The sequence below is a fragment of the Pezoporus flaviventris genome, unplaced genomic scaffold (genome assembly GCF_033815535.1).
Source record: "Pezoporus flaviventris isolate CSIRO_AGI_PZ_B2104156 unplaced genomic scaffold, CSIRO_AGI_Pfla_v1 ptg000107l, whole genome shotgun sequence".
Classification (NCBI taxonomy): domain Eukaryota; kingdom Metazoa; phylum Chordata; class Aves; order Psittaciformes; family Psittacidae; genus Pezoporus; species Pezoporus flaviventris.
In genome coordinates this window covers 72081-91584 of record NW_026892655.1, presented here as the reverse complement: position 1 = coordinate 91584, position 19504 = coordinate 72081, and the positions used below count along the sequence as shown (strand labels likewise).

The 19504-nt window shown below is 64.6% G+C and overlaps 2 protein-coding genes across 2 annotated transcripts; one reads left to right on the top strand and one right to left on the bottom strand.

Moving 5' to 3' along the window:
* Positions 1-2877: 2877 nt before the first annotated feature.
* IGFBP4 (insulin like growth factor binding protein 4) lies at positions 2878-9972 on the bottom strand. The gene is made up of 4 exons (XM_061477500.1): positions 9551-9972; positions 4259-4413; positions 4000-4134; positions 2878-3778 (listed from the first exon to the last, which is right to left on the bottom strand). The coding sequence occupies exons 1-4, from the start codon at positions 9930-9932 to the stop codon at positions 3650-3652; spliced, it is 801 nt and encodes a 266-aa protein (XP_061333484.1). The 5' UTR covers positions 9933-9972; the 3' UTR covers positions 2878-3649.
* Positions 9973-12647: 2675 nt separating this feature from the next.
* LOC133281734 (collagen alpha-1(I) chain-like) lies at positions 12648-19126 on the top strand. The gene is made up of 23 exons (XM_061477530.1): positions 12648-12890; positions 13060-13196; positions 13538-13606; positions 13779-13841; positions 13922-13987; positions 14338-14544; positions 14633-15079; positions 15236-15355; positions 15437-15490; positions 15695-15721; positions 16044-16145; positions 16309-16353; positions 16529-16609; positions 16716-16757; positions 16866-16893; positions 17084-17133; positions 17240-17374; positions 17520-17582; positions 17680-17748; positions 17890-17958; positions 18095-18289; positions 18431-18543; positions 18701-19126. The coding sequence occupies exons 1-23, from the start codon at positions 12674-12676 to the stop codon at positions 18909-18911; spliced, it is 2610 nt and encodes an 869-aa protein (XP_061333514.1). The 5' UTR covers positions 12648-12673; the 3' UTR covers positions 18912-19126.
* Positions 19127-19504: the final 378 nt, after the last annotated feature.

The window sequence follows — 19504 nt, the reverse complement described above, 5'->3', positions numbered from 1 at the left end:
TGGGGTGAGCATCACCGCATTCCGGCACAACAGGGTCCCACTCGGCACGGAGGTCCCAGCCAGCAGCACTCCCAGACACGTGGAGGGTGCAGAGGGTTTGGTTTCCTCCTGTCACCGGCTTCCTGATGGCCTCCAGAAGAGGAAAAAGGCCATGGCACAACCTCAGCTGATGGGTACAAGCGGAGGCAGCCGTGGGGATGCAGGTGCCCCGGTCTGCAAACACCATGGGAAAGCCAAGCCATGGCCGGGAGCACTGGGCCATCAGCATTCCCATGGCTGGGCATCTCTCCAATGTATCCCCTGACACCCTTGCAGGGCAGAGCAGAGCCGGTGGTGCTCGGTGTGTATCAGCACCAGCACGTACACACACACATGCTGCGGCCAGTGGTGCTGCCTGGCCACGAGTACATTGCCCTGGCACAAACCAGTACCTGTCCCTATCCTCCTTTGTCAGCCTCATCCCAGCCCAGCACCATCCCCAGGCCCCACCTCTGCTCTGTGCCAGGCTGGTGGTGATGATCTCTGCTGCCTTCACTGTGGCACCAAGCAGAGACTGAGCTGGGACTCAGGACAAGGCATTAAATCATTTGCCTCTCGCCCCATCCCGGCTCGTGCAGCTCTTCCTGATGTTTGGGGGCTGATCCCCGATCCCGGTGCAGGGTCCCCCAGGCTGGGCTGGTCCCTGCACTCATGGGATGCTCAGTGCCGGTCCCTGAGCTCTGTGTGCACTGGTCCCATCCCGGGATCCGCAATGCACGCACAGCTCCGGCAGTGGTTCCACTGCTGCAGCCCAGCCCCTCGCCCTACTCAGCTCCCCCTGCCTTGGCCTCCCTCATCCTCCCTCATCCTGCTCCACAGCCCGGCCACGACCCCTGGCCAAGGTGCTTTGGAGGTGGCCAAAGGGGGTGCCATGGGTGTGAGGAGCAGCAGTGCTCCCTCTGGATGGGGTTCCATGGGTCAGGGCTGCTCCTCTGCCCTCTGCCAGGGCTCCAAGGTGGCAGCAGGATGGTGCCAAGGCCATGGGCAGCCTCTGATTTGTTTGGGAGCGTTTCCATATGGCTCACAGCGGCACTGCAGGAACACAGGGGGGAGATCCCCACAGACCCCTCGCTCCTCCTCTGCTTTGCTTCCCCCCTCTCCTCAATGCAACGATAAAATACACTCGACAGAAACACATTAAATAACAGGGACAGTTAAGACAGGAATTACTTGTTTTCCTTGTTGACGATACAAAGGTTCAAGTTTACTGTAAAAGGGGGTCGGTGCTACATGGGGGGGCTGAAGGGATGGGCTTGGCCCGGGAGGAACTGACGTAAATCACATCGGCATGGAAAAACGCAGCTGGGGTTGGGGAGCCTTACGCTGGTATATGATCGTGTGTAAATACAGCCTTAACCTACAGGAGAGACACTACAAAACACTGGAGCCCTCTGAGCTGGATACGGAAGTTCCCGGTCCCTGCACAACCACCCCCTGGCCACCCCAAACCAGGCGAGGTCCCATGGGATCTGCCGTGGTGCTGCTGGTGGCACTGGGACCGGCCGTGGGGCCCAGCAGCATCCCGGGAACCCCCCCCCCCCCCCCGGTGATGCCAGGCAGGGGATCCAGCAGGAGCCCAGCAAGGCACGGGGCCGTGCTGGGACACGTGAACCTGGGGACACGGGATGCGACACGAGGGCAGCAGCACATGGACGAGGAGCCAGATGCAGCCGTGCTGATGAGCTGCAGCACTGAGCCCGGTGCCAGCCCCGTCCCTGCTCCGTCCTCACCATCCGGCCGCTGCTGGCCAGCGGGATGGCAGCACCGCTGCCGAGACACGTGGGGACATCCTCGCTGGTGCTGGGAGCTGCTGTGCCATGCTGTGCTGTGCCATGCTGTGCCATGCTGTGCCGTGCTGTGCCGGGCAGCTGCTGGGAGGCACAGGGTGTTTCACTAAAACTGAAACATTTCCTTCCCATCGGGGCCTTGGCACCCACCAGGGAGAATCCACACGGAAAACCAAAACCTCCCACTGAGGGTCTGGGAGGGGGGTGGTCAGCAAAATCCCCTCCATCTTTGGTACCCGCCATGGCAGCCAGCAAGGACACTCCTCACCTAAAGCCATTCAGGTGAAAACTTCCAGCCCAGCTTAAAAAATAATACAAAAAAAAAAAGGGAATTAAGGAAAAAAATCATTACAAAAGTGGTGACAATTTCCCAGCTGAGAACTTGGTGCTGGCGAAACCTGAAGATCCCATCACTGGGATGCGCCAGAAATTCATCCTGGTTTTGTCATGTTGGCCAAGTTGGAAGAAGACATACCTGGGGGTGCATGACCCCCCTCACCCATGGGGACTGGGCATGGGGATGGGATGGATGGATGGATGGATGGATGGATGGATGGATGGATGGATGGATGGGTGGGTGGGTGGGTGGATGGATGGGTGGGTGGGTGGATGGATGGATGGATGGATGGATGGATGGATGGATGGATGGATGGATGGATGGATGGATGGGTGGGTGGGTGGGTGGGTGGGTGGATGGGTGGGTGGGTGGGTGGATGGATGGATGGATGGATGGGTGGGTGGGTGGATGGGTGGATGGATGGATGGATGGATGGATGGATGGATGGATGGATGGATGGATGGAGGGATGGATGGAGGGGTGGATGGATGGAGGGGTGGACAGATGGAGGGGGTGGGTGGATGGATGGATGCATGGATGGGTGGATGGGTGGTTGGGTGAGTGGGTGGGTGGGTGGATGGATGGATGGATGGATGGATGGATGGAGGGATGGATGGAGGGGTGGATGGATGGAGGGGTGGACAGATGGAGGGGGTGGGTGGATGGATGGATGCATGGATGGGTGGATGGGTGGTTGGGTGAGTGGGTGGGTGGGTGGATGGATGGATGCATGGATGGGTGGATGGGTGGTTGGGTGAGTGGATGGATGGATGGATGGATGGATGGAGGGATGAATGGGAGGAAAATGTTGTGGCCACTGGCTTTGTCCCTGTGCAGGGATGGGGCTGGGCCATGGGGCAGGCAGGACCTGGGCTGTGGAGCTGGGGGGGCTGCAGTGGGGAGGGGGAAGGTTTCTTATTGCTCTGTGTGGCTGCGGTGCCCATGGTGCACGCACACTGAGTGAGGTGCGGGCAGGGAGGGCTCCAGGCAGGCAGTGGCAGTGGGGGGGGGTCGGGTCTCTTTGGGCACCTCCAGCCCATGCCTGCTGCCAGGGGGGGCAGGATGAGGCACTTCTGCTGCTGCCCCATGCAGAGGTCCAGTGTGGACACAGTGCACCGTGGGCAGGGGGTGATGCTGCCGATGCAGCCACTGGAGTGTCCACGGCCACACCACTGCACAGGGGGGCCAGGACGAAAACCAGAGGGTTACCATGGGGTGGGAGCAGCATCAAGGGGCAGGAGGATGCTGCGGTGACACCAGCCCCAGTGCAGCATCAGTCCCAGCGAGTGTCCGTGCAGGATGGAGGTGTGCCGGGGAGCCCTCGGCACTGGCAGCTCGTGGTCATGGCGCAGGTCGTGGTGCCGTGCCCCGTGCTGGGGCGCAGAGCGCCGCAGAGAGCCGGGCTGCGTGGCAGGGTCCCCCGGCACACAGGAGCTGCTCGACAGTCGTGTCCCCTCTCTTCCTCTCCTGCGTGTCCCGGTCGCGCTCACATGCTGTCTGCCAGCTGGTGACAGTCCAAGTCCCCCTTCAGCTCCAGGAAGCCCGGCAGCTTCACCCCGGTCTTGCGGTCCACGCACCAGCACTTGCCCCGCTGCCCGTCCAGCGCCGGGTGACACTGAGGGGACAGGTTCATGGAGGGGTGCCCAGCCTGGCCCCCCACAGCCCCATTCCCATGGCTGGGGTAACCGGGAGCTCTCATGGGGGGCTTTGCCACCCCTATCCCACCCTGAAGGGTGATTCCCACCGGTGGCTCCTGCCCCCATCGGCTGTGTCCTGCTCCCAGCCTGCCCAAGCCACACAAGTGGCACCGCCATGAGGGATGTGACCCTGCCCTACCTGCTTGGGGTGGAAGTTGCCGTTGCGGTCGCAGTTGGGGATGGGGATGACGTAGAGGTCCTCGTGCGTGCGGGTCTGCGAGGCGGCCAGCCGCTCCAGCGCCCGGTGCAGCTCGCTCTGGCACGAGCCCTGTGCCTGCAGGAACGGTGTGGGGGGGTATATGATAGATGCCTCCAGCCCCGAACCCCAACACCCTGACTCTGCAGCACAGCCCAGGGCTGCTCAGCACCCATCCTGCCCTCCCCAGCCCGGTGCTCACTATGGGCCGTGTCTCCTCGCGGTGGTACGGGCTCCCGCTGTTGCGCATCTTGTTGCCGTTGTTGACCCGCTTCGCCTGCTGCTTCTGCAGGCACTTGCGGTCGTGGATGCTGCAGGGGCTGAAGCTGTTGTTGGGGTGGTCGATCTCCTCCTTCTCTGCAAGGACACAGACAAGAGGGGGCTCAGCCCTGCGTTGAAACCCTGATCCCCATGGGCATCACCCCCAGCCCTGGGTCCCCTCCTACCGCTGGGCTGAGCACTGCAGTGCTGGGAAAGGCTCCTGGGAGTTTTGACAACACATTAGCCATGATTCGCAGGCTTATTGCCATGTGTCTGTTATTGTAGGGTTGCAAACGCATGCAGCAAAAGCATGGGCAGTTGTTCCAGTGACAGCGGAGCACGAGGGTCTGGCTGTGCCCTGGCCAGACACGTGCACTGCATCCACAGGGCTGAAAGGTGAACCATGGGGTGCATGGCCAGGGAGCCCCAAGAGCATCCTGATGCCCCCAAAAAGCTGCCTCTGAGGAGCTGCAGCAGGAACGGGGGCACTGGGGCTGCACCAGGACGGTGCCGAGCACCCGCCAGGCGTGGGGCAGCACCGGGCGCCGCGGCTGGGACCGGAGCCGTGCTCTGCCGCAGGGCACAGCCCCCGCAAAGACATGAAAGCAGGAATTCCTGGAATAGGAAAGTTAATCTCCCAAAGGGCCGATCCCGAAAGGCGGCGCTTGGCATCCTCGCCTGTGCCAGGAGCGCAGCCAAACTGCGATCCCAGATGTTGGCAGCTGGAGGAGGTGTCATGAGACCCAGCTCCCGGGGCCACTTTGTTTCTTAAGAAGCTGCTGGTCACTCCAGCTTGGGGCCCATTAATGCTCTGCAGGACAGGGACACGCTGGGCAGCTGGGTCCTGCCTGCGCTCAGAGCCACGTCAGGCAGCGTTCTGACTCCCAACCCGGCTGGGCTGCAAGAGGAAAGCAGCCAGGGCCCTTTCCTGCCTGAGCTTATCCCAGGATTTGGCTTGTATTAATCAATACCGCAGCCAGCAACGGGAAAAACCTTCCCAAACCAGGCGGGAGGCGGTCATGGTGCAGCACGGGGGGAAGCACCCAGGGCCCCACAGCACCAGGGATGGAGGCTGCTGGCGTGATGCCCAGCACCAGCCCTTCCCACAGGCAGGCAGCAGGGTCAGAGCCACAGCCTCCTGCCTGCCACATCCCCATGGGATCCAAGCCCTGGTCTCCCATCAGCTCCCCTGCAGTGCAAGGCTCCTGGACCAGCTCCCAGCAGCCTGGTTAAAGTTCACAGCGAAGCCTGGATCGAAGCTTTCTCCTTCAATTCGTGTTGTTTGCTTTTCGTTTAATTTGTCCTTTTTCTTTTTTTTTTTTTGGTTTTTTTTTTTCTTCTTTTCCAGGAAATGCCTCATGCCCTTGAAATTTGGAACACAAACCCAAAGCCTCCAGCACCCGGCGCAGAGCGATGCCAGCCCCGGTGGCACCAACCACGGGACCGCGGCGCAAAGCGGGCGCTGGCAGCAGAGCTCCTTCCCTCCCCGGCCTCCCCCTGCACCTCCTCGGGGATACACAGAGGAAAGAGCCAGCTGGGAGCTTTGGCACCACCAAGCCGAAGTCCTGGCACCACCACCGCGCCATGGAAAGGCACTGGGAAGCACTGCCTGGGGGAAGCCCTCAGCCAGCCCTGGCATGGACCGACCCCTCTCCTCCCCCCGAAAGCCAACTGCTTTCAGAGCATCACATCCCTCAGCTTAAATAAAACCAGATGCCAATAACATTCTCCTAAGGTCACATGAAGCGTCAGCGCCTCCGGGCAGGAAGGAGCCTCCTGGTCCTGCACTCGGCTCTGGGGACAGAGCTCTGTGCCCATGGTCCCCGACCTGCACACAGATCCCTCCAGGATCCCTCCAGGATCCCTGCAATCCTCGGGGTGATTTTCTCACCCACTCTCAGACAGGCAGCAGCTTGAGGTGCCCTTGGCAATCCTCCTGCACCGGCTGGATGAGGGAACTGCTCACAAAAGGACATGGAAAAAGCACAACGGGATGGGAACCGATGCTGCCCGTGCTGGCCGCCCTGCCCTGGCAGGAGGAGGGTTTCTGCCCGGCCTTCTGCTCGAGCTGTGGATGGGAGACACAAACGGGTCATTCAGCATCAACTTCAATTAACGGGAGCTGCAGATGAGGTCGGTCACATGTGGAGCTTGTGATTCCAAGGGAGCTGGGAAGGGCTCCGGCTCCACCACATGGTTCCCATGGGGGAAGAGCCCGGGGCAGTGTGTCCGTGGCAGAGGAACAGTGTGAGGGTCCCACAGCTCCAGCCCTGCTCCCCCAGTCCACCAGCCCAGGGGCAAAGGACCAGAGGGAGCCAGAAGGGACACGTCCATGTGTCCATGGCCAGCACAAGCCGCAGGGTCCCGGCACCCTCCTCTTCCCCATCTGGCAGGGCTGATGCGGCCGGTGGGTGGCCCTGGCAGGGACCAGCGGCGTTGGCTCTCCTGCCTGCCGGGGCTCCGGGGTTGGCAGGCACCGGCACAGGGAATTCTGTGCTTGTCCTGGTGAGAGCTGGCCCCGGTGGAGGGCAGGGAGCCAGGCACAGGGGTGCCCCTTGGCCAGGGATGCTCCTGGGAAGCCAAGCCCATCCTCATCCCACAGGAACATGGTGCTGAGCCCCTGCTGTGCTCAAACATGGCCAAACACATCTGCACCTCCCGGCTCGGTGCCCAGAGTCCAACGGAGGTAAGGTCGGGATACCGGGATGCGGATGATTCCTGGTAGGGACCAGAGCCTTGCTGGGAGCAGCTCCCAGCCTGGAAAAACCCAAGCATGGGCAAAGGCCAGACACCATCCCAGCTGACAGATGGGACAGGGCCCCCTGCCAGGGCAGAAAGGGACAGATGAATGCACCGCGGCCACCATGATGAACCCAGCCCGTCCTCACCATCCCTGTGCCATTCAGCTGGGCACAGCTACCACTGTCCCTCCTAGTCACTGCACATGGGAAGGGAATAGGGTCCGGTCCAGACACTGCTTCCAGCAACCGCATTGGACGCATGCAGCTCCCATGGGGTCAGTTCTTCCCAGACATAATTATTTAACCAGCATTAAATCACTTGTCATGTGTGCTGGGGAAAACGTCCTCACCTCTTCCCGGCTGCCACACGCGGCTTCAGCCATCACCTCCCCCAGGCACCCACAGGCTGTGCCAAAAACCCACGGCTGGAACCTCCTGGGGTTGGCCAGACCAGCGGGATGCTCCGGGAGCCAACCTGGAGCTGGCAGGGCTGAGAGTGGGAAGCAGAGACCAGGGTCCTGCACAACAGCCACGGGTGAAGGTCTCGTGTCAGGAGAGCAGCCACCAGCATCCTCAGCTCCTAGGAAGCCCCATCCCACGGTGCTGCAGGTCCTGGGTGAGCAGAGAGGCTCTTTCCTGGCGATGGTGCTCCACGGCTCCAAGCCCAGCCCCCTCCATCCCAGCCTCTTCCCTGGAATGCAGAGCCCCCCTGGGCTGAGCCCCCAGACAAAGTGTTGACTGTACGAGCTGCATGTTAACCGCTTCCCAGCCACCCTCCTGCTGCAGCCTCTGCTCCCCGGCACCCGCTCAGCCCCGGGGGCACCCACTCCCTATGCCCCTGCCCCTGAACAGGCAATTAATCCCTTTCTCCTTACCCAGAGGAGACCCATCGGATGCTGGGATGCCCTCACTGTGCCAGGCAGGGTTATGGTGGGTTATAGCTCACAGTCCCCAGCCCCACATTCCCACTTGCTCCAGGCTGCAGGAGCGGGACAGGGAGCCACGGCTCAGACATCCCATTGGGATCTTCCCACCAGGGCTGCACCGAGCAACGTGTTGTGGGGTGTCCCAGGGGAAGGTGCTCCCCGATCCTGCCACCTGCGATGCTGCAGGCAGGCACGGAGCCCAGCGGGCCAGCCCGGCTCCCACGGCCACCCACCCGTGCCCAGCAAGGCCAAAACACGGCGGGAAGGAAGGGAAAAATCTGCAAGTCTGTTTCCTAAAGGCTCTGGGAAAAAATGCTGCGTTACCGGGGGCACAGCCAAAACCAACAGGCCTTGGCAGCCCCACGCAGCCCCGGGCCAGGCAGCCCAGACAGCTCCTGCAGGATGTGGGATGAGGACAGACAGGCAGGGCAGGGGGTCTCCGCAGCGGACCCCATGCCGAGCACTCGTGGGGATGTCTCTGGAGAGGGGCAGCTGGAGGGGCCCATCCACAAAGGGCATTCCTCACTGTGGGACACCAGCAGAGCACCCATGGAACAGCTACACGAGGAGGGAATGGAGCTGGGATCTGGCCATCAAGGTGGACAGGGACAGACACCACTCCAGCCCCCTCTGCCCCTTGGGGAGCTCTGGGTGACCCCACATGGGCACACGGGGCCAGAATAGCCCATGGACTATCCCGTGGCAGGATGCTGCTCCCTAGCTCCAGAGGACGTGGTCCTGAGCACAGCTCACAGCATGGGCAAATGGGGATGTGGCAGTATCCAGAGCCACTAACGGACCAGCTCCATGGGCCTGGTCTCCACACTCAGCCTGCAGGAGCAGCTCCATTCCCACTAAAAAGCCACAGCGTGACCTGCTCCCAGCCACAGGATCACCAGCCCACGATCACCAGCAGGAGGGTCCTGGGGCAGACACGCAGAGGCAGCTTCTTTGCCCTGGCCCTGCCTCCATCCCACTGCCCTGTCCGGCTGTGGGAAGGACACAGCCCTCAGCAAAGCCCCGGCAGAGCACAGCCTGACCTGCCTGGGAGGGAAGCAGGTGCCCTGAAGCCTCTTTCCTGTTTCCTCCCGGCAGAGCTGTGGACAACATCCCTGGGAAAGGGTCACCGTGCAGCAGGAGCCTCCCAGACAGCTGGGACCTGTCCCAGGGACCACGGGTGCTGCCCTGATGTCCAGGGGCACGCTGCAGCCAGGGCACAGCGGGTGACAGGTCCCTGGGAAGCACCTTGCTCCCTCAGAGGCCATGGCACGGCTGCGCTCATGCTGGGTAAGGATGGCACAGACATGACCCACTGGTACCCAGCTGTGGGACCTCATGGAGCTCAGCACCACTGGGAGACGCTCCCTGTATGCCCATGCCAAGGCTGCCCCATCCCATCCTGCCACAGGGTCCCTGCTGAGCCCCCCGGCACCATGGCCCCAACTCTTGCCAAGTGAGTGGAGCGCGGCCTGGGGCACACAGGGGTTGCCTGGGGGCTGCCACCAGGCATGCGAGGGGCAGGGACCCCCCCCCGGCACCCACCCCTCGCCCCGGGGCCGGCCTTACCTGGGGGCTGCAGGCTCTCCTGGATGGCCTCGACGTCGGCCAGGTCGGTGCAGATGCCCTGGCCGTGCATGAGGGTGTGCAGGGGCCGCGGCACGCCGCGGGGGGGGTAGCAGCGCAGCCCGGCGCCGCAGCGGGCGGTGTAGACCCCGCAGGCGGTGCCGCGGCCGAGGGCGCAGGTCGCGCAGCACCCGCAGCCCGGCTCCCGCACCAGCTCCGCGCAGCCCTGCGGTGCCTTGCAGCGCGCCAGCCGCTCCTCGGAGCACGGCGGGCACTGGATCGCCTCCTCGCCGCCGCCCAGCCCCGCCGCCGCCGCCGCCAGCAGCAGCAGCACCGGTAGCACCGGTGGCACCGGCGGTAGCGGGCACCCGGCGGCCCCGCGCATGGCGGCCCCGCGCCCGCGCTCCGGCCCGCGGCTGGCGGCGCTCGGCTGGCGGCGGAGGCTTTATGCGGCCCCTGGCCACACCTCCCGCCGCCGGCACCGGGGCCACCGGCGGGGCCGCCCTCGCTGACACCGGGAAGCCACCGGGGAGAACCGATCCCAGCCGACGGCGGCGGCAGCACCGGGGAGGGCGGCGGCAGCACCGGCACCGCCGGCGGGACAGCTCCGGCTCCGCGCAGCGCGGAGACCCCCGGCCCTGCGCCCCCCTTCCCCGCCGCCCACCCGCCGCCCCCTCCAGCAGCCCCGAAACCCGCCCTGGCCCGAGAGCAGCGGGGGTGAACTGGGAGGGGGGACGCGGACACCACACGAAGCTGCTTCTCGGGGGCTGCGGCCAAGACCTCCCGCATGGGGCAGCCCGGGGTGGGCTCCGGGCCGCGGGCACGGGGGTCCCGGCGGCAGCGGCATCGCTCTGGGGACGGCTCAGCTCCATCTGCCCGGAACGCCCCGGGGAGGCCCCGCCGGCTCCCCCCGCACCCGGCCCCGCACCCGGCGGCTCCCCGCGCCCCGCACGGCCCCGGGATAAGTTGAAAGCTGCCGGCACCTAGCGGCTATTCGGGAAAACCGGGAGGGAGCCGGAATCCCTCCCCGCGGGCCGGCCCCGCCGGTACCCGCAGCGCCCTGCCCGGGGGGACCCGCCTGGGTGCGGTAGCGGGGTTCTGCGGGTGGGATGAGCTCCGGTACAAGCGCAGCCTCGCTGCCCTCTGTGAATGGCCGTGGCACCCACGCAGGCTTTGCACAAGCTGTCCCCAGCACGCCCAGCTCGCTGCGGGGGTGCAAGGACACAGAGAGCCCTCCTCCCCACCCTAGGGACAGGATGAGCTGCGAGCAAGGGTAAAGCAGAGACTTGCTGAACTCATGCCATGGGATGAGGAGCTGAGCACTGCAGGGAGCTTTGTCCTGCAGACTCAGGGACACACTGGCTCAGCAGCACTTGGGTGCTGGCCGTGTCACCACACTGGCCCTGGACAATGCCAGCAAAAACGCCACCCTGTGCCACACAAAGTAATGAAATGACCACAACCACCCCAGCCATCCCCACCAACAGCAACAGTGGGGAGATGGTGCATCCTGTCAGGAAGATGGCCTTCACCGTCTGGGACAAGGGAACCAGCCCAGCCCAGCTGTAGGGCAAGCACAACGAGCAGGGAACAACCACATCCCACCAAAGACCTGGCTGAATAGCAGGTTTGCTGGGGCTTGTGACTGTGCCCTGCACCACGTACATGGTGATTAACAGTCATTAAATACCCAGACACTGGGTCTTGCTGCAGGCCCCTGGTGTGGGGCTCGGTGTAGTGAGTGGGATGAGAGGATTAGGGCTCAGGCTGAGAACCCTGAACTCATCTCATCCAGTGCTCAAGCTGGTATCTTGAGGCTGGAGTGCCAGCACTGGTGGCACTGGCTGCAAGAGCTCCCAGGACCATCTCTCTCCTGTGCAGATGAGTCGGGAAGCACCAAGTGTACCAGCAGGACACAGGCAGGCAGGGTCTGTGTCCCCTAAGCCTCCCAGCCCCAGTTTTCCTCTCCCATCTGCCACAGGGGCCCTGCAAGGCATCAGCACCGGGTGCCACTCCGGAGCCCCTGTCCTGCCTGGCACTGCTGCAGTGGCCATGACTCGGAGCAGAGACACCAGCCTTGACACAGTGTCCAAGCAGGGACCAAACCCAAACATGCGCCCAGCCCCGCGGCACTTTATCAGGCCTTGGCAGCGCCGAGCGCCCGCTGCGGAGACTGTTGTGTCTGCAGCGTGTGCAGGAGACAGGGATGCTCTCGCTGTGCTCCTCCAGGTCCCCAGCACCATCCTGCCAAAGAGAGGGGGGCTGAGCTGGGGCACCCACAGCCATGCTGCCCCCCTCCCTGTTCACAGCCCTGCAGCCAAGGAGAGTGCCCGGTGGTTGATGCCCAGTGCACAGAGCTCAGTGCATGGTGCTTGGTGCAACCCAGCTCCCCCTGTCCCTGGTCTTGGAGCTCCCAGCACAGCTTCCCTGCCTCAGTGGCTCTTTGGGGTCCCCAAGGCTGCTGGGGCCCAGCCTGGCTGCTACCTCCCTGCCACTTGCCCCAGCATGGTCTGGAGCCTGGGGAGAGGCTGCAGGTTAGCACAAGGCAGTGGCAGAAGGGGGTCTGGGAGTCAGAGAGGGCTGAATACCCCCAGATGAGGTGGCCCTGATGGAGCCACCAACACACAGGGCTCTTTGCACCCACTGTGGACACGATGACTGCACACACCACAGGGCACAGGTATCACGTATGCTGCAGGACATCCACAACCCCCCTGTCCCCAAGGCTCAGCCCCACTGACCCCCAAATCCCCTGAGTCCCGAGTCCCCTCCTGGCACCAGCACCAGCAGTCCCTGTAGAGCACCCGACTGCTCGCCACGGTCAATGCCCCTTGCTCTCAGCCAGCCCCCTCCTCGCTGGTTTTACTCCCCATTTCCAGGCAGCATCTCCTCCCCAGCCCGCCCTCGCCTTGGTTCCATCAGCTCCTCCCGGCCCTGGCTCCCTTCCCCGTGGTTCCCGGCTGCCCCCTCTCACTCTTGGACAGTGACCCGGCCATGTTGGTGCTGAGCCCCCTCCGGATGCGGCCCGTAGGTGCGGGTGCCGGGGCGGGCAAGGGGCGTGTCGGGCCGCGGGGGGGGCGCCGTGATAACTGCGGGTGTCGGGAGCAGACAGCACAGGCGAGCGGGATGAGCCCAGGACCCCCAGCCTGGGCAGCCCGGCCCCGAGGCAGCGGCATGGGGTCCGGCAGCCCCCAGCACCTACTCCCCGTGCTCTGCATCCTCTGGGTGCTGGCCGGACGCCTGCCCTCTGCCACGGCCCAGTGGTTTTATCCCCTGGGCTTGGACGACACCACCCCGGACCCAGGCACCAGCCCTACAGCGCCCATCCTGGATGGGGAGGAAGGTAGGTATGGAGGGACAGGGCATGGCTTCCCTGCATCCCTGGCTCCTGCACCCCAGCAAACAAGGGAACCTCTGGCATAAGGCTGGAGGGTGAGGTGTGGGGTGCTGGGGTCCGGGGCTGCTGTGGCTGCCCCACCACTTCCCACCCCATCACCCCTTTGCTCCTGCAGACAGAGATGCCGTGGAGCCCACTAGGAAGATGCTGCTGAGCAAACCCCCGCTGGCAACAGCCCCCAGACGTCGGGACCCCCTCGCCAGGGGCGCGGGGAAGGGTCTGGGCCATGCCCCACCACGCACACGAGGCCAGGTGCCTTTCCCCGGACAGGGAGTCCGTCCTCCCCCCAGCTTCTCCAGCTCTCCCGACCCCCCCCAGCCGCTGCAGGGCTCCTTGCCCTGTCCTTCCCCTTATCCGTGCCCTGCAGCACACACAGCCCAGGCAGGGCAACGCGCCCTGCTCCGGCCGTGGCTCAGCCTCCTCTATCCCATGGGAAGGAGCTGTGGCAGCTCCCGGTGTCCCCACACATGGCCGAGCCCCACAGCAGAGATGTGCTGAGCCCCCACCCGCTCCCCAGGCAGCCACGGCTGTGGAGGGGTCCTTCATGCCCCCAAGCCCCACACTGAGCACTCCCTGTCCATCCATCCCCGCAGCAGCGACCCACAGTCGCCCCGGAGATCTTCGAGGGGAGCGCAGAGGAAGAGGAGTTCCTGCAGATCAAGGTGGTGGAGGGCCCTGAGCCCCAGGGGGGCTGCCAATGACAGCCCGGGATGTGCCCCCGGGTGGGGGGCTCTGGGGGATGTGGGCTGGCAGGGCAGGATGGGGACGGTGCTGCAGGGGATGGGGCCGGTGCCCAGGGGTCTCAGGACTCAGCCCCTTGTCTCCTCCACACAGACAACAGCAAAGGGGCTGCCCCGGCGGGTGCCCCCAGCCCCAGAGGTGGATCCAGCTGTGCAGGTAAGCGGGGCTCAGGGCACCCACCCCGCAGCCTGCAGCCGGGCTCCCAGCCCGCACCTCACCGCGCTCTCCCTCTCCAGATGCACAACGGCTCCGGCTGCGTCTGCCCCGTGCGCCCCGGCCCTCCCGGCCCCCCCGGCCCCAAGGTGCGGTGATCCTCCCCGGGGACACACGGGGGCACAGGGACCCATAGGGACACACAGGGGCACAGAGATCCATAGGGACACACGGGGGCACAGAGATCCATAGGGACACACGGGGGCACAGAGATCCATAGGGACACACGGGGGCACAGGGACCCATAGGGACACACCGGGAGGAATCCTGAGGCTCTTTTGGCCGTGCACAGTTTTCCACTCGTATTTGGACTCTTGCCTCGGGGTCTGGGTGGGGGACAGAGCGGGTGGTCCCTGGCAAGGGGCAGCAGGTCCCCGCGATGGGCACTGATGGAGGAGAGCACCAGGAGCCGGAGCCAGGCTCTATCTTTTCCAAACAGGGAGAGAAAGGCGACCGAGGATCCCCGGGGGAGAGAGGCCAGCCAGGGCTCTCTGGGGAGAGAGGGAAGTCGGGCAGCCCAGGGCAGCCGGGTCACCAGGGACCCCGGGGTCCCCCAGGTCCTCCGGGACCCCCGGGACCCCCAGGCACCTGGGGAGCCAGGAGCCAGCCTGCACCCGCCGCCCTTCCCAAGGGATCCGAGAACGAGGTGAGTGCTCGGGTAGGCTGATTCCAGGGCGGGGGGGCTGACAGTGGTGTCAATGCCCGGGAGGGATGGGGAGCATGGCTGTGGGCAGCCCAGGGGATGGGAGCAGCAGATGGGAATAGGGGATGGGATGCTGCCATTCACTAACTCCACTCTCTCTTTCTCCCTCCAACCCAACAAGCATCTGGGAGCATCCAGCCCGGTGGGAAACCCGGGACCCCCAGGTCCCCCAGGGCTGCCCGGACCCCCAGGCTACCCAGGCCACGAAGGCCCCCCAGGGGTCCCTGGGCGGGATGGGCAGCCAGGACCCCCCGGCCCACCTGGGGCTGTGGGACCCCCTGGTTTCCCTGGGGCTGAAGGACCTCCGGGATCTCCAGGCTTGGCTGGGACAGATGGATCCCCGGGGGCACCGGGGCTCCCAGGGCCCCAGGGTCCCCCCGGGGTGCCTGGGCACGAAGGCCCCCCCGGCCCCACAGGACCTACATCCCTCCCTGGCAAACCAGGGCTCCGAGGGGAGCCGGGATCCCCTGGACTAAAGGTAAGTGGGTCCCAGCCCCAGCCTGTCCATGGTCCTGCAGGAGCTCAGAGCCAGCGAAATGGGGATGGACCATGAGCCCCTTGCTCTGCCCCAGCCCTGCTGCTATGGATCTGGGGTGCTAAGCCCCCACACTCACTACCCCATGTATGCTGGCAGGGCGAGAAGGGCGAATATGGACTGCCGGGCATGCCAGGGAACCCTGGCCGCACCGGAGAGACCGGTGCCCCGGGCATGCCAGGGCCCATGGGACCACCAGGGCCACCGGGGGACTACAGGGTGAGTAGGGGGTAGGTCCCGGGGCTGCAGGTGCTCGGGGACCTGCCCCATGCTCACCCCCGGCACATCCTCTCCTTCCAGTGCGACCTGCGCCACGCAGGGCACCATGGATCAGCCGGACCACCAGGCCCCAAGGTGAGCCAGGGCACCGCGGGTGGAGGTGTTGGCACCAGGGGCATGGGGACAGCATCGGCCGCGCTGCTCCCCGGTGCTGGTGTCAAAACCAAACAGTTCCATGGCGGGTGTTGCCCGGTGGAGTGAGGCACAGCGCTGAGCAGGGGGGCTGGGACTGTACCCCCGGAGCTGGGCACCAACGGGACCTCTCTGCTTTCCTTCCAGGGAGAAAAGGGTGACCCCGGAGAGCGGGTTAGTAGCCACGAGCACTGGTGCAGGGGGTGGGTCCCATCCCTGCAACCTGAATGTGAACCCCTGAGCCACAAGAGCTGCCTCCGTTCCCCACTGCCCTCTCCTTGGGCAGCACCAACCTTCACTCACCCAGTGGCATCACTGGGGTCTCCAGACGGGCTGGGGCACGGGAAGGGGGGACTGGAGAGTCACACTATCCCTGTGGTACCTGCAATGCACATGTGTGCACAGCCATGCAAGCATGCAGTTCCCCCATGCACACACACAGCATCCCCGTCACCCAGCACAGGATATAATCGTGCCTTTTCTGTGTCTCACCCAGGGGTGCTGCTATGGGGAACATGGGTGCAAACCAGGCCACCCCCCCTTCCCCAGCACCGGCAGCCAGGCCGGCTCCTGGGTGCCCATCAATGGGTACCAGACGGTGAGTCCTCAGGGATCACGGGGATCATGGCAAGGGGTGCCCAGGAGGCTCTGTGTGCCCCACTGGCAGGTCCCCAGGGCTCACAGCCCCAGCTGGTTTGGAGGGATGGAGGATGGAGAGAGGGAGGATGGAGATCATCTCAATCTTCTCTCTTTTTCTGCAGGGCAGCAAAGAGGAGACGGAGATTTACGGAGCAATCATTCCCCATGTGAGAGACACTGTCTGGCTCCTATCTGTGTGCTGCCCCAGCCCAGGGGGGGTTCAGCCCTGGGAGGGGAAGGGAGTGGGAAGGATGAGGGACAGCAATGGGGTGTCTTATAGCTGCCCCCCCAAAAGGCAGCACCAAAATAGCCCAGCCCAACCTCCACACTGATCTGCTGCAGGGTCTTCGAGGTCCCCCTGGGAACCCCGGCCCCCCCGGGCCCCCTGGTCCCCCCGGAGCACCAGGACTCCTCTACCTCAATGTAAGGTGCAGCAGTGGCTGTGCACGTGCCTGTGCCAGAGCACACACATGTGTGAGCACGCGCAGCACGAGGGGCTCCCCACAAACCCACCTCTCTTTGCTTCCAGAGGGTTTACCCCATCCGTGCCCAGCAGCCCTGCAAGCAGCCGGTAAGCCACAGACTTACTGTCCCCAGGAGAGACCCCGTCCCCTCCCCATGCACCAGGAAGGGTGTCCTGGTGCCCAGCAGCAGTAACGGGCCCCGCTTGCCTCCGCAGGCAGCCTCGGATGCGGGCTGGACAGAAGGTGAGGCCATTTCTCAGGTGTTTCCAGTGCTCCATCTTCCTTGGAACCACCTTTTATCAACTCTGGACTCCTTTTCCGGCATCCCCAGTGCTGCAGCTGGCTCTCCCACCCCGCTCCCAGTACCAGCATCCCTGCAGAGAGCACCCCAGCCCCTGCACCGGGATGCTTTATAACCCCCAACCCTCTTCAGGTGCCGACGTCCCTCGGACGGAGCCTCTGGACTCCCGTGTCGATCTCCAGGTTGGTCCTCACCATGGCCATAGTCGAGCACCCCCCAAGCTGTCCGGCTGCCCCACGCACAGCAGCTGGGCCGTGCCCCTGAGCCATGAACCTCTCCATCCCCCAGCGCCAGATGTGGGTCTTCAGGACCAAGGAGCTGATGCTGAAGTCAGGCAGCGCCGTGCCCGAGGGGAGCTTGGTCTACGTGCGGGAAGGGAGCAGCGCTTTCCTCCGGACCCCCACTGGCTGGAGCCGCCTCCTGGTACCGAGCACACCCCTTGGGGTCCCTCATAGGGTTGGGGGAGCAGGATCCAGCCCTGGCAGCTGGATTTGTCACTGGGGCAGCAGAGCCCTGGGATGGAGCTGGTTCCTCCCTAACCCATGGCTCTGCTCTTTGCTTTGAGCAGCTGGAGGATTCGAAGTCCCTCTTTGCTGGTGATGACCCCTCTGCTTCCACCCCTCGGTACCAGGTGAGGGCTGTGGGTACCCATCGAGGGGACAGAGCCCTCCTTTGTTGGCCAGGGGGCAGACAGGCTCCTGTGGGACTGTCCTCTCCTTTCCATTCAGGAGGCAAAGCGGGTGCAGACAAAAGGTCCTGACACGGCACTGCCTGCGCTGACCCTAATGGACTCACTGGTGAGCCCTGCAGCATGTCTTTGTGCCATGGGGTTGGGGTATCTGCAGGGCAGCGTACACGCAGAGCCTGGGGTCATGTTGGGCTGCACCCATGGCAGAGGGATGGATGTCCCTGGGCTGACCTGAGCTGTGTTATTGCAGGTCCAGAAGGAAGGGGGACAAGAGATGCCCCAGACCCTGCCCACCACCATCGCCCCACGGATCCCATCAGTAAGCAGTGCCCAGCTCTGGGCAGAGGTGCTGAGGGGACCTTTCCATGCCCAGGCAGCCCCTCACAGCTTCTTGGGAAGGGAGAGCAGAGACCTCAAATCCCAGCCATGCCCAAGCCTCCCTGCTTTCCCCCCAGCTCCGCCTGGCCGCGCTGAACGTGCCCCTCACCGGTGACATGAGCGGGCTCCGCGGTGCCGACCTGCAGTGCTACCGGCAGTCCCAGGAGGCTCAGCTCTACGGCACTTTCCGGGCGTTCCTGTCAGCCCCTACCCAGGACTTAGTCTCCATCGTTAAGAGGACGGACAGGAACCTCCCTATCGTCAACCTGAAGGCAGGTACCCCTGTCCCCCGCGGGGCTGCTGCACCCTGGCCGTGCTCAGCACTTGTGTTATGGGGAGCTCGGAGGGTTGCCCACACGTGGCATCGCCTTAACCCCTGGCCCCCAGCTCAGTGCCACTGCTTGTGCCCACAGGGGCAGCTCCTGGCCAAGTCCTGGACCTCCCTCTTTGAGGGGCAGACCAGCGCCGCGCTGCGGGGCCCCATCTACTCCTTCAATGGGGGCAATGTCCTGACCGATCCTCTCTGGTGAGTCTGGTGGGCACCAGCAGAGTAACCCTGAATGAACGCACCCACACTGGGGTGGGGGGGGTCTGCACTGGTCCCCCTGCTCCCAATGCTTGCACAGATGCAAAGACCTGGAGGGGGTCCCCCCAGCCCTTCTCACCCCCATCCCCATCCGCAGGCCCCGGCCGCTGGCCTGGCACGGATCCACGCCGCGGGGCAGCCAAGCCCGCAAGCGGGATTGCCAGGGCTGGCGCAGCTCCGGCACCGGGCAGGGCCTGGCCGCTGCGCTGGGCGAGGGCAGGCTCCTGGCTGGGCAGCGGCACAACTGCTCCGAGGCGCTGGTGGTGCTCTGCGTGGAGGTGGCCTTTCCCTATCAGCACATGTGGTGACGCCGGCGCCGTGGCACCGGTGATCTCCGGCTGCACGCTCCAGGCGGCTTCCCCTGTCCTGCGGGTGAGGATATGGGGTGGTGCAGGGGGGGGGAGAAGTGCAGCGCTGGAGCCAGGTGAGAGCATCGAGAGGATGCCAAGCGTGCAGCCGGGCTCATCGCAGGTTGTGCCAACCCCATGCATCCCTGGTCTGTGCCCAGCTGCATCCCTGCAGCTCCAGTAAAGGGAATGCTGCCACTGCCATGGAAATAAAGATGCAAACCGCTGAGGTTTGGATGATGCCCAGCATTACTGGAGTGGGGGAGCTTACCCAGGACATCGCCTGCTGCAGCGAGGGGCAATGGGGGTCACGCTGCAGCCAGCTTGGGGAAGAGGGAGAGGGTCTGGAGCCACCCGTGGGCTTTGGGACCAGCACAAATGGGGGGACAGGGACACCATAGGGACGCTGAAGCCATGGAACGGGGCTCCAGTGACACCAGCACTGCTGGGTACACACATGGGGCACAGCACCGGTGCCTGTCCCAGAGGCAGCGCGGTGCTCTCAGGGCGTGCCCAGTGGGGCCCAGTATGGTCCCAGTATGGTCCCAGTAGGT